Raw genomic sequence first — 14,688 nt, forward strand, 5'->3', positions numbered from 1 at the left:
ATTGGGGAAAAATATAGAGTTTTGCAGAACGAAGAAGGAGAAAGGTATGAGCAAAGAACTGCAGTCTGAAAAACAGTGTGAGAAAGGTTAGGTGATTTGCAGGGGAAAAAATTCTGGGAAACCCCTGTCTATGCTCTGAAAACTCTCTTTTTAGGTCTCTTCATTTAGGAAGGCTATTGTATTTACGTACTTTTTCTAGCATCACTTAGTGTAATTTACTGCAACCTAAAATTTCTAAATATGAATATTGAAAAACCACTCTTTCTTCAGATAAAATGTGAATGTGGTAAATAGAGGGAGATTGAGGAAAAAAAAAAACCCTTTATTCCAAACACAGAGAAATCATCAGTTTCTTTTAGTAAACATAATTTGAATCAAACTATTGCTACGTAAAAAGAAAGTGTTACTTAATTTGGTTTGGGCCTAGTTTAAATCCCACATACCTCCAAATATGAATTAGGATGACATCATGCTATTCAATGAATTCCACAGAGATGGCTATTTGCCTGGTATGCCAGCAGCAACCCAGGTGCTGGATTATTTCCTCAACAATTCCCAGCATCAGAGGGCCTGGGGATTTTGATTCTAGTTGTGGTAAAACAATGGATTTTCAATTCTGTATTATTTAGCTTTCTTGGACGGTTAGAAGTACAAAAGAAAACATACCTGGTCTTCCTCTCAAGCCTGGAGGTCCTTGATCTCCTTTCTGTCCAGGAATTAGCAAGCCAGGGAAACCAGGGAATCCTGGAGGTCCTTTTGATCCCAAGGGTCCCTCTGGTCCTATGTTTCCGATCATCCCTTTCAAACCTGGTTCTCCAGGTGAACCCGGTAATCCCATGTCTCCTTTGTTTCCTGTAGAGAATTGGGTTTTGAGCGTATCCATTTAGACATGATGATATTATTCCCCACAGTTATCAGAGCTATCACCATATAAGCCCTATCTGAGTGTCAGGAGCTATTTCCTCTGTTGCTCTTTCTGAGCAACTGGTCTACTCAGTTTTGACTGGTACCCAGACCACCGGATTTTTCAGGGCGATTCCAGCCTAGGTAGGCTTCTGACATGCAGGAGGCATTTGTATCGTTTCCATTTCCCCCTACCTCTCCTTAAGTCCTAAATGTACCCACATGGTTTTAAGGCAGCTTTTTCAACCTATTCAGGATGGAAAAATAAAGATACATTAGAAAAAAATTGTAAATTTAAATAATGTCATCAAAAGAGTTCAAAATTTTGAACTTCAAAAAAGCAATTGCATAAGAGTTAGAAATCACTGTCCCCATTTAGTGAAGGGGAGTTTGAAGTCCGGAAAGCACAAAGTTAAAAACTTGCCCTTCGTTAAAAGAAATATCTATCGATGGACAAACATTTTCTCCACTTTAGAGAATTTAGTGCTTTTGTTGTTGATATTTTTGGTTGTTACATGATCTTAATTTTTTAACTGGTGTAGAAACGGAATAGAATTGCTATCCTAAATGTTGCCTCAAAGAGAGAGAAGAGATTGAAATGGGCTATCTAATCCACATTTTGACATGGATTCATTTAAACCTAACTGACCAGATGTAGATCTGGTTTAGCCTCTCTACTCATCATTCCCCTCAAGAGGAGATCTGCCTTCTCTCAAAATCCACCCCTCCACCTCCATATGGAACTCCAACCCTACATACCTTATCAGAGCACTTTTCCAGTCCCTTCTTCCCTCCCTGACTGCCACCTTCAACTATTAGCTCTCCAATGGCTTCTTCCCCGTTTTTTTCAAACAGGCACATGTCTCCCCTATCCTAAAAAAATCCTCCCTTGATCCCACAGCTCCCTACAGGTATTGCCCCATCTTCTTCCTACCATTCCTTTCCAAAGTCCTTGAGCAAGGTGTCTATATTTGCGGTCTCAAGTTCCTCTCCTCCAATTCTCTCGTTGACCCCCTCCAATCTGGTTTCCATTCCCTTCACTCCTCAAAGACCACAAACGATCTCCTCCTTGCCAAACTGAACAGCCTTTACTCCATCCTAACCCTCCTTGGATCACTCAGCTGCCCTTGACACTGTCGACCACCCACTTCTCCTGGAAACGCTATCCAACCTTGGTTTCACTGACACTTTTTTCACCAACCTCAGCTTCATACACACTGTCCTTTCCTCACCTCCTCCTATTTCTCTGGCCACTCATTTTCAGACTCTTTCCTGGGCTCCTCTGCTTCCTGCCCCTTAACTGTGGGAGTCCCTCAAGGTTCAGTTCTGGGACCACTTCTATGTTCCATCTCCACCCACTCCCTTGGAGAACTCATTCACTCCCATGGCTTCAATTACCGCCTCGATGTAGGTGATTTCCAAATCTACATCTCCAGCCCTTATCTCTCTCCCTCAAGGCAGTCTCACATTTCCTCCTGCCTTCAAGACATTTCTATTTGGTTGTCCCACTGACAACTTAACCTTAACATATCCAAAACAGAACTTCTTATCGTTCCACCAAAACCCGTTCTCTCTCTGATTTTCCTATCACTTTGGATAGCACCACCATCCTTACTGTCACACAAGCTCATAATCTTGGTACTATTCTCTCTCATTCAACCCACATATTCAATCTACCATATAATAATGCTGGTTCAAACTTCACAATATTACTAAATTCTGCCCTTTCCACTCCAACCAAACTGCTACCACGTTAATACAAACATATCGTATACTGCCTTGAATATTGTATCAGCCTCTTTGCTGACCTCTCTGCCTTTTGTCTCTCCTCACTCAAGTCCATATTTCACTCTTCTGCCTGGATCATTTGTCTACAAAACATTCAGTCCATGTTTCCCCACTCCTCAAGAACCTCCAATGGTTGCTCATCCACCTTTGCATAAAACAGAAACTCCTTTAAAATACTCAATCACTTTGCCCCCTCCTACCTCACCTCACTGCTCTCCTATTACAATCCTGCCTGCACACTTTGGTCTTCTAATGCCAACCTACTCACCGTATCTTGAGCTCATCTATCTGACCGCTGACCTCTCGCCCACAACCTGCCTCTGGCCCAGTACGCCCTCCCTCTTCATATCTGACTGACAATTACTTCCCCACCTTCAAAGCCTTATTGAAGGCACATCTCCTCCAAGAGGCCTTCCCTGACTAAGCCCTCATTTCCTCTTCTCCCAATCCTTCTGCATTGCCCTGATGCTCCCTTTATTCATCCCTCCCTCAATCCCATGGCACTTATGTAACATATCCCTAAATTTTTTTTACGTTAATGTCTCTATCCCCATCTAGACTGTATGCTTGTTGTGGGCAGGGAATGTGTCTACCAACTCTGTCATATTGTTCTCTCCCAAGCACTTAGTACAGAGCTCTGCACGCAGTAAGTGCTCAATAAATACAACTGATTAATTGATTGTATTTATTAAGCACCTACTTTGTGTCAAACATTACATTGGGTGTGGACAAGAGAAGTATAAAACAAAAACTCCACCCTCAAGAAATTTACAGTCTTATTTTGGAGCACACAACCACTTTTAAAAACTTCCTGAAAAAGATTTTGCAATCATATTTATATCCCTGATGTGTTTCTACTATGGTGAAGCACACAAGTTGATTTGAACACATGGGTTACTCTTTTTCTAGGTGGGTATGACTTTCCTAGAACCCTACCCTGTCTAAGTTAATTCTGCACATGTGTGATATTCATTCATTCATTCAAATCATATTTATTGAGCGCTTACTGTGTGCAGAGCACTGTATTAAGTGCTTGGAAAATACAATTCAGGAACAAATAGAGACAATCCCTACCCAACAACGGGCTCACAGTCAGGAAGGGCACTATTTTTTGAAAATGAGGATGACTGAAAATGAGGGGATAGAAAACCTTACCTTTAGGGCCAGGAATGCCATTCGAACCCGGAGATGACCCCAGCAGACCTGAAAAACAAACACAAATTTTTTTAGTGTTAACATAATGTAAATATTTCACACACATCACATATGGGCAGATGATTTAGATAAATCATTTTGTATCCTCCCCAGCGCTTAGAACACTGCTTGGCACATAGTAAGTGCTTAACAAATTCCATTATTATTATTATTATTAAATACCATTATTGTTTTTATTAGCAATGAGGAAAAACCGCCTTTTGCTGGGACTCCGTGTTAGAAGCCAAACTAGCCCTCTTCCTCCCTTCAAAGCCCTGCTGAGAGCTCACCTCTTCCAGGAGGCCTTCCCAGACTGAGCCCCCTCCTTTTCCTCTGCTCCTCCTCCCCATCGCCCCCACTCCCTCCCTCTGCCCTACACCCTTCCCTTCCCCACTGCACTTGTGTATATTTGTACATATTTATTACTCCATTTTATTAATGATGTGTATATGTCAATAATTCTATTTACCTATTCTGGTGGTATTGACATGTGTCCACTTGTTTTGTTGTCTGTCTCCCCTTCTAGACTGGGAACCTGCTTTTGGGTAGGGACCGTCTCTGTTCCTGTACTTCCCAAGCGCTTAGTACAGTGCTCTGCACACAGTAAGTGCTCAATAAATACGATTGATTGATTGAATTGTACTTTCCAAGCGCTTAGTACAGTGCTCTGCACACAGTAAGCGCTCAATAAATACGGTTGAGTGAGTAAAGTAATTACATGTTAAACATCCATAGGCCATGAAATTTTCAATGGAAACATATTGTAAAAGAGTGAAGGATGAGAAGCTCAACTAAAAAGAAAGAAGAATCAAATAATAGAACATAAAAGAAGTACCTTGCTCTCCCTTTTCACCTGGTGGACCAGGAATTCCATCATGCCCTTGGTTACCCTTTTCACCCATTTTTCCAGATGGTCCTGGCAATCCCGGCATGCCTGAAAAGGGAAATGTCAACTTATGTATCTCTTGGGCAATTAAAAATTTAAGAAAATGAGTTATAACTATTGAAAGATGTACTGAATCCTAAAGGTCTGAAGGCTCAGTTAACAGTAAACAATCTCAGCAAGTTTATGAAAATAGAGGCACAGGTGCCAACTCTGAGATAAGAGTTAGAGACCAATGGATGCCTAGAATTAGAAGGCTGGAGGTGAAGCCATTAGCCTTATCCTACAGCTTTGGGGGCAAAGTGGGAAGAATTAAGCTCCACCATACCATGACCCTTGTAGCTGGAAAAGGTTTATCAGAAAAGTAATAATAATAATAATAATGGTATTTGTTAAGTACTTACTATGTGCCAGGCACTGTACTAAGCGCTGGGGTGGATATAGGCAAATCAGGGTGGACACAGTCCCTTGTCCCACTTGGGGCCACAGTTTCAACTCCCATTTTACAGATGAGGTAACGGAGGCACAGAGAAGTGAAGCGCTTTGGCCAAGGTCACACAGCAGACAAGTGGAGGAGCCAGGATTAGAACCCATGACCTTCTGACTCCTAGGGCTATGCTCTATCCACTATGCCATGCTGCTGCCCATACATCTTGCTGCATTCCTTTTCTTTTCATATCCAAAAGCCCACTACTCTCTCCATTTTCTGAGTCCTGAAATCACATCTCCTCCAAGAGGTCTTCCCTGATAACTTTTACTTTCTCTACGTTATACCCATCAAATGCCACCTCATCACTTGTGAATTCACAACACTCCGGAGCACTTACAAGCGAAGTTGACATGCTCTATTGCTTTAGCATAAACTCATATATATATCTTCCATTTCTCTCTACTTCTATCTGTAAGTTATTTCCATTTTGTCTCCCCTGCTAGCATGTAATCTTGACGGTAGGGACCTGGTCTACTATCTCTATTATACTTTTCCAAGCATTAAGCAGAGTGCTCTGTACACCATAGGGGCTAAAAAATGATACCGATTGATTGAGTAATTAAAGGGGAACATCTACATTTAGGAATCATAAATTCCAACTTCTGAAACAATGATCACACAGTAGTTGCAAATTATTTGACCTGAGTTGCCTTATTGCAAGCCTAATGAAGGAAAGAAAATAGAAAGGGGACCACAGAAATGGAACCTTGAGGGCCTTTCTTTCCTGGATATCCAGGGACACCTTTGCCTCCTTTATGCCCCAAATCTCCATCTGAACCGGGCTCTCCTGTAAGTCGAAAAGGAGAGAGACAGAGAGAGACAGAGACCATGTTGTAAATAATAGCAAATGTTACATAAAAAAGGATAAAATGCACATCCAGAAATCAAGGAACTAAGGGTAAGATTAGCTAATTTCTGAAAATCCTGCTTCTTTCTTTTTCCTCAACTGCTCCAAATTCTTAATACTAAAATGTCTCCCTTCTCAAATTTAGACTCAGGACTTTACTTAAGATTATTGATCCTCGTCTAAGATTGGTGCAGCAAAAGCCTAAGCAGAAGAGATGAAGAACACATGTGCTGAATAAAGATTTTTCTGAAGAAAATTCTGAATACATACCTAAATCTGGATAACAAAAGTCTCATTTCAGTCACCTTCTTTAGGTGATCTGGGGTTGCAGTTGAGCCTGGTTATTTACATTTATTTGATTCACAGAATCTAGTCCCACTTTTGGGCCTATTCCCGGAAACTCTGACACTAGCTGGTCTTCTGACTGACTGCATTTCATGTTTTCCCATCTCCCCTATCCCCTAGCCTCGTCCTTCACCCTCCGGTCAGCCAGAGTGACTTCTACAGAAGAGACAATAGCAGAACAGTGAGAAAGGCTACCAAATTTCATTTACTGCGGATCCAAAGCTCACCTGGAGTCCCAGGGTCTCCAGAATTTCCTTGATTTCCATTAATCCCTTCAGGGCCTAAAAGTCCTGGCAGGCCTGGTGGTCCTCTTACACCTTTACTGCCCAAGGGTCCTGGAGGTCCTGGGTCACCCTGAAAAATCAGAGACCACAGTTTATTCTTATTTTAAATTTACCAAGTGAGTAAAATGAAATGTACTTAATATAATAATAATAATAATAATAATAATAATAATAATAATAATAATGACATTTGTTAAGTGCTTACTATGTGCCAAGCACTGTTCTAAGCACTTGGTATGTAAGATGACAGTAGAGGACAGAGATGGGCCTATTGAGGATTATTTCTCTTGTAACTGTGTTTCACGAAAGGTCATTTTTAGTGGATATAGCGCGCCTTGGAGTCAAAAGGAACCAGGTCCTAATCCTGGCTTTGCCACTAGTCTGCTGTGTGACTTGGGCAAGTCACTTAACTTCTCTGTGCCTTTGTTACCTCACCTATAAAATGTGAATAAAGAGAGTGAGCCCCACGTGGGACAAGGACTGTGTCCAACCTGATTAGCTGGTACCTACCTCAAACTCAGAACAGTGCTTGACACATAGTAACTAGTGCTTAATAAATACCATTATTATTATTTTCAGTGGGAACTATATGAAATATACTACAAATCACCAAACTCTACTGTTTTGATGCAGCCAGGTTGTTGATTTGTTCCCAGAATCTCCTGTGCATTCATCAGGAATTCTGGTCAATCACTCTCACTATTTATATCCCCCTACTGACCCTGCAAGGAGTGACTGAAAGAGGGAGAAAGTTGATCCGGAGGCACTTCAAGAAAGAGGAGGAGGAAGGGGAGGAGAAGGGTCTGACTTAACTTGTATCTTTTCCAGCCCTTACAATAATGTGTGACACAGAGTTAGTGGTGAATAAATAACATTAAAGCCAGGCCCTGAACAAGTTAGCCTCTCACTGGCTCTTTCTCTCCTCTTCCAAACTCCATGAACTGGCTGTTCCTGGCTGCCTCTCCCTTCCTCCATGCCAAGGCTGCTGGTGCCAACAAAGCTCCCATACCTTTGGCCCTACTGGACCTGGTTGGGTGCCCACTCCATAGCCTGGTTCTCCCTTGTCCCCGTGCATTCCAGTTGTACCAGGGAAACCCGGTCTTCCTTGTGGGCCTGGGAAACCTGAAGTTCCTTGCTCTCCCTTAGCACCTTCAAGAAAAGCAAATAAATATCAGGTGAGTTAAACCATTTACTGGTACCTCATTCACAACTTGCCCTTAGAATCCCCTGTGTCGTTCTCTAATCCCAATCTTTTTTCTTAAGTGAACTGGCCGTGTATTTTATTGACAAAATTGAAACCATCAGGTGTGATCTCCCTAAAATCAGCCCTGTTCCTCTCCAGTCCTTCCCTCCTCCTATCCTCTTTGACATTCCCATCTTTCCCAGTAGTATCGTAAGAAGAGATCTCCCACCTCTCAAAATCTACTTGCTCCACTTGCTCCTCCATCCCTATCTCATCACATTTTATCAAAACACTTGACCCCTCCCGTCTTTCCTCCCTCACTGCCATGTTCAACTGTTCACTTTCCAATGGCTCTTTCCCCACTGCTTTCAAACATGCTCATGAATCCCCTATCCTAAAAAAACCCCTCCCTTGACCCCCATAGCACTCTACAGTTATTGTCCATTTCCTGCCTACCGTTTCTCTCCAAACTCCTTGAGAGAGTTGTCTAAACCCTCTGCCTCCACTTTGTCTCCTCCAATTCTTTCCTTGATCCCCTCCAATCTGGCTTCTTCCCCTTTCCTCCACGGAAACACCTCCTCTAAGGTCATCAGTGACCTCTTCTTGCCAAATCCAATAGCCTCTACTACATCCTAATCCCTCTTGACCTCTCAGCTGCCTCTGACACTGTGAACTACCCCCTTCTCCTGGAAACATGATCCAAGCTTGGCTTCACTGACACTATCCTCTCCTGATTCTCCTCCTAGCTCTCTTACTGCTCCTTCTCAGTCTCCCACTCTGCCTCCATCCCCAAAGTCCGTCAAGGATCAGTTCTGGATCCCCTTTTACTCTCCATCTACACGCCCTCTCTTGGAGAATTCATTCACTTCCCCTGCTTTGACTACCATCTCTTTGTGGATGATTCCTAAATCTACAACTCCAGCCCTGACCTCTCCCCTTTTCTGCAGTCTCACATTTCCTTCTGCCTTCAGGACAGCTCTATCTTGATGTCCCATTGACCCCTCAAACTAAACATGCCCAAAACATAACTCCTCATCTTCCATCCAAACCCTTTCCTCCCAGTGTTTCCCATTACTGTAAACAACACCACTATCCTCCCTCTCTCCCAAGTCCATAACTGTGGGATTTATCCTCAATTTATCTCTCCCATTCAAAACCACATAAAACACTTTTGGTTTTATCTTCACAGCATTGCTAAGATCCATCCTTTCCTCTCCTTCCAAACTGCTACTATGCTGATCCAAGCAGTTATCTCACACATTGACAACTGAATCAGTCTCCTCATTGACCTCCCTGCCTCCCATCTCTCCCCATTCCGGTCCACATTTCACTCTGCTGCCCAGATTAGTTTTCTAAAATAATGTTCAGTCAATGTCTCCCACACCTCGAGGCCCCCCAGTGATTGCCTAGCCACCTCCACATCAAACAGAAATGCTTTACCAACGGTGTTAGAGAATTAGACTGTTAGCTTGTTGTAGGCAGGGAATGTGCCTACTAAATCTGTTATGTTGTACTTTCCCAATTGCACATGGTAAGTGCTCAAGAAATACAACTGATTGATTAATCAGCTCACCCCCTCCTACTGTACCTCGCTGTTTTCCTACTACAACCCAGTCTGCACACTTCTTTCCCACAATGCGAACTTACTGACTGTACCTCCATCTCAACTATCTCACCACCAACCCCTTGCCCACATCCTCCTTCCCCTGCCACTTCATATATGACAGTCCACCACTCTTCCCACCCTCCAAGCCTTAACAATCAATCATATTTATTGAGTGCTTACTGTGTGCACAGCACTCTATTAACCCCTTGGGGAGTAATAATACTAATTCTAATAATAATTATGGTATTTCTTTAGCTTTTACTATTTGCCAGGCACTGTACTAAGCACTGGGGTAGGTACAAGATAATCGGGTTGAACAGAGTCTCTGTCCCACAAAGTGATCAATCTTAATCCCCATTTTACAGATGAGGAAACTGAGGCCCAGAAAAGGGAATTGACTTACCCAAGGCCACGCAGCAGACAAGTGGCAGAGCCAGGATTAGAATCCAGGTACTTCTGACTCCCAGGCCTGTGCTCTATCCACTAGGTCATGAGTACGACATAACGATATAACAGACACATTCCCTAAAATCACATCTCCTCCAAGAAGTCTTCCCTGATTAGGGCCTTTTTTTCTCCTACTCCCTCTTGCTTCTGCATCACCTATGCACTTGGAAATGTAACCTTGGAGCACTTGTTATTCATCCCATCCTCAGTCACACAGCACTTACGTACATATTCATAATTTCTTTTAGTGTCTGTCTCTCCTTCTAAACTGTTAACTTCCTGGGGTCAGGGAACTTGTCTATCAATTCCATTATATTGTACTCTCCCAAGTACTTAGTACAATGCTTTGCCCACAGTGAGCACTCAAAACTACTGATTGATTGATAAAAATAGAACTGATTCCCCACTCTGCTCCACCACTTCCCTCTCCTCCCAAAAGTTTCTTTCTCCAAGAGGCATTCCCTAACCAATGCCCCACCTTCCTTGCCATGCCACATTAGCAGCTATTAAAATGAAGCAACATGGCCTAATGGAAAGTGGATGGGACTGGAAATTAGGAGGCCCAAATTTTAATCCCTGCCTTGTTAGTGGTCTACAGTGTGATCTCCAGCATGTCATTTAACTTCTCTGGGCCTTTGTTTCCTCATCTGTAAATTGGGTAGAAGACACCTGTTCTTCCTAGCTTTTAGATGGTGAGCCCCATATAGGATGGGATCTCTATCTGATCGGATTTATTGTATCTACCCCAGTGCTTTAGCATAAATATGCAATATGTTGTAAATATGCATCTTTTTATTATCTCTTTCCCTGTTGATTTGTGTTTTTTATTATTTCTTATCTATTCTCTTACTCTTTCACTATCACACATTTGATAGTTTGCATCCTCTTGTCTCAGCTTCTCAAGGACAGAGACAGCATCTTTAACTGCTATTGCACATTCCACATTCTCTCCTCTTTTGCCATTTGTCCTTCCAATCTGATTTTGAATTTCCCTTCACAGCCACTCTCTGAGTTTTCCTCTACTGGTACGGTTTTGAACAAAGAAGTTTCTTCTATTATTTTCATTTTGCCAACTTGTCCCAGACTTTAAGGTTGCCTTTCTAAATTATTTTTGCATTATTAATGTTTGTTGAGTTTGTCCCTTAATTTACCATTTCTTAATTTAACCTTTTCGGTTTCCCCAACCCCTTTCCTAATGCAGCTCACTTTCATCAACCCAAAGTGTTCCTTCGCTAAATGCCATTAAGGACCCACCTTGTTGCAATGTAAGTGGAAAGAGCTTGAAAATCTGACTCATCATATGTTATGACGGTCCAACGATTTACGACATGGTTATAAGAACTCACCTGGCATTCCCATGCTCCCTTTTCTTCCAGGCATTCCAACTAATCCTGGTGCTCCAGGAGTCCCATTGACACCTGGCACTCCCCTCATACCTTAATTGAAATCAATACACACACACATGCATTTAGAATAACAGAGCACCTATACACACCCCTCCCTGTCTAGCACCTCCACCACCTACACAAACACATACATTTTGATAAAATTAAGATGGCCATGTAGAATGTTTTGATAGACTTTACTCTCAGATCTCTAGACTAGCCTATGTCTGTCAGTAGGCTTCAGATTTTGAGATTGGAGAGACAAGAAGATGGCTGGAGAGCTATAGTCCCATTAGAAGGTTTCCACCTTCTCTGGAGCAGATGGTTTTAGGGGACGGACATAAGGTTTCTTGCCACCATAAGGATAGTTTCTGGCACCCCCTCTCTGCCTTCGGTATGCAACTCTGCTGAAGAGGATACAAGCATTTGTCCTACAACACGACAGATGCATTCCTGCCAACTCCCATAATATCCAAAAATCACACTGCATCCCAGCTGTATCAAAGGGAAATAGGGGTTTAACAGGAAAGTGGTTCAGAAACAGTTAAAACAGTAGATGACTCCTGTTGCCCCAGGTGAAATTCAAGAAAGTTTAGGAAGATGAAAACACCTTAATATACCACTTCAAATCAGTTTCTATTAAACAGTGATTGGTTTGCTGGGCAGTGTTAATGACTTTTAGAGGGTTTCTACAGGATCCTGGATCTACTAAGCATTCCTGGTAGAGCTCGATGGTATTATAACCAATTCACGGTCACCTTATGTTAAATAGGTTTCTCTATTCTTCTATCATGCTCTGTCCAAATTGCATAATTAAAAATGTGATAAGCAGCAATACCTGCAGTTTGCAATAGATTGCAGGGTTATCACATCATCCTTAGATACCAAGGCAGCACTACTGGCTGAAACACAGCAGGTTCTGCCCTACTTCACCCAAGGCTTCTTCCCAGGAGTTTTGATTTCCTTCATGCTCCTTATTTTGGAGAATGACTACATGTTGTTACATACTAGTTTCAGCTGGAAGGCTGCCTTAGTCTTTTACAGGAAGTCACTATTACTCATTCCTAATGACATTCTTTGCTGCTTGTAACATTTATTAAACATTTTAATGGCAACTGTAAAAGGAAGTATAGTGTACTCATTACTAGCCAGGTGATCCACATTGCATTTACAGTGGGTATCATTACTTGAAAGATATATTAGTGAATAACAAGTAAGGGGGCTTTCAAAATGTAAAATTTAGTACTTTCTTCTGTAATTTGAACTACAATTCACTATTCTAAGTGCATCTGACTGAAAAGACTGCAGATTATTCCAAGACAATATTTCTGTTTGGATTTTGGTTTAAATCATCTGCTAAAAAATACAGGGTACATTTTTGGACAATTACTCTCTTTCAGCCACAGCTGTAATAGAAGCAGACCTCATAACTTTTAGGAACTGGAGGAATTTATGTATAGTAGTAATAGTAATAGTTTCAGTACGTGAATTTTCTGCGACAGAATTTGCATACCTGGTGGACCTGGTGGAGCAGGTAGCCCGGCAAGACCTTTCAAGCCTGGTGGTCCTGGATACCCTTTGTCTCCTTTATGACCTTTGTCTCCTGGAGGTCCTAAAATAATAGGGAATTTTCCATCTGCTGCTATGATTCACAATAATAATAGTAATAATAATAACGGTTCTTGTTAAGCACTTTACATGTGCCAAGCACTACTCTAAGCACTGAGGTAGTACAAGTTAATCAGGTTGGACACAGTCCCTATCCCACACTGGGCTCACGCTCTTAATTCCCATTTTTTATAGATGGGGTAACGGAGGCACAGAGAAGTTAAGTGACTTGCCCAAGGTCACATGGCAGACATGGGGCAGAGTCAGGATTGGAACCCCTGACCTTTTGACTCCCATTATGCTCTACCCACTACACCAAGCTGCTTCCCGCGAACCAAGGGGTGCGGTTCTAAACCCACATGACTACCTAAGCTACTTTTTCCAGGGAAGAGCCTCAGATATCTTAATAGGAATGATCAATCATTTAATCAGTAGTATTTATTGAGCTCCTACTATGGGCAGAGCCCTGCTTGGAAGAGTATAATAAGATTGGTAGACATGATCCTGGCCCTAAAAAAGATCCATTCTAGTAGGGGAGGCACACACTATAATAATAAGCACTTGATATTCACCCCATCCTCAACCCCACTTAGGTACATTTTAATATCTGTCTCCTCCTCTAGACTGTAAACTCCTTGTGGACAGGGAATGTGTTGACTGACTGTTCTGTACCCTCCCAAGCACTTGGCACGGTGCTCTGCCTACAGTTAGTGTTCAATAAATACCACTGATTGATTGATTGGAGGAGGCAAATGAGTACAGAAAATATGTACATAAGTGCTATGTTGGGGTTAGGGGTAAATGCTTAGGAAGCATGGAAGTGCTGATATGGGAGTCAGAGTATAACAAATTAATCAGGAAAGACCTCCTGGAGGAAATGAGGTTTCAGAAGGACTTTGAAGATCGGGAGAGCTGGGCCCACTTAGAAATGAAGGGGAAGGAAGTTCCAGGTTGGGGTGAGGGATTGAACAGAAAGGGCGGTGATGGGAGAGTGGTGAATGAGGCTCAGAGAAATAGGTTAGCTTCAGAAGCATGGTGACTATGACTGGGGAGAATAGTGGGAGAAAACAGTGGATAATTAGGTGGGAGAGAGCTGAGGGAGTATCTTAAATCCAACTGTCAGGAGTTCATGCTTGATGCAGAGAGGAATGGAAAACCACAAGAGTGGAGGAGTGGGTGGACATGCTGGATGAGGTTTAGGGAAAAATATCCAAGCAGCAGAATGAAGTTATTGACTGGGGAGAGGAGACAATGGAGACGGGAAGATCATAAGTGATAGAAACTGCACTGGCATTTTCATCCTCTCAATCCAGAAGCAAGCTACTGGGCATTTTTTTTTAATCTGCTTCTCTCCCCTCTTTTTCACCCTTTGTTTCAATCAATCAATCAATCGTATTTATTGAGCGCTTACTGTGTGCAGAGCACTGTACTAAGCGCTTGGGAAGTACAAGTTGGCAACATATAGAGACAGTCCCTACCCAATAGTGGGCTCACAGTCTAAAAGGGGGAGACAGAGAACAAAACCAAACATACTAACAAAATAAAATAAATAGAATAGATATGTACAAGTAAAATAAATAAATAAATAAATAGAGTAATAAATATGTACAAACATATATACATATATACAGGTGCTGTGGGGAAGGGAAGGAGGTAAGATGGGGGGATGGAGAGGGGGACGAGGGGGAGAGGAAGGAAGGGGCTCAGTCTGGGAAGAACTCCCTC

General features: G+C 42.2%; 1 protein-coding gene across 1 annotated transcript in view; it reads right to left on the reverse strand.

Annotated features, from left to right (window-relative positions):
- COL4A3 (collagen type IV alpha 3 chain) overlaps positions 1-14,688 on the reverse strand; it is a 131,331-nt gene that overhangs the window by 19,425 nt on the left and 97,218 nt on the right. Inside the window, exons 35-42 of the mRNA XM_038748782.1 lie at positions 12,869-12,967; positions 11,317-11,406; positions 7,744-7,883; positions 6,678-6,804; positions 5,965-6,045; positions 4,721-4,819; positions 3,847-3,894; positions 667-852 (exon numbers count right to left, since the gene is read on the reverse strand). Coding sequence (XP_038604710.1) covers positions 667-852; positions 3,847-3,894; positions 4,721-4,819; positions 5,965-6,045; positions 6,678-6,804; positions 7,744-7,883; positions 11,317-11,406; positions 12,869-12,967 — 870 coding nt within the window. The remainder of the gene's footprint in view (positions 1-666; positions 853-3,846; positions 3,895-4,720; positions 4,820-5,964; positions 6,046-6,677; positions 6,805-7,743; positions 7,884-11,316; positions 11,407-12,868; positions 12,968-14,688) is intronic.

Source organism: Tachyglossus aculeatus, chromosome 7 (genome assembly GCF_015852505.1).
Source record: "Tachyglossus aculeatus isolate mTacAcu1 chromosome 7, mTacAcu1.pri, whole genome shotgun sequence".
Lineage (NCBI taxonomy): Eukaryota > Metazoa > Chordata > Mammalia > Monotremata > Tachyglossidae > Tachyglossus > Tachyglossus aculeatus.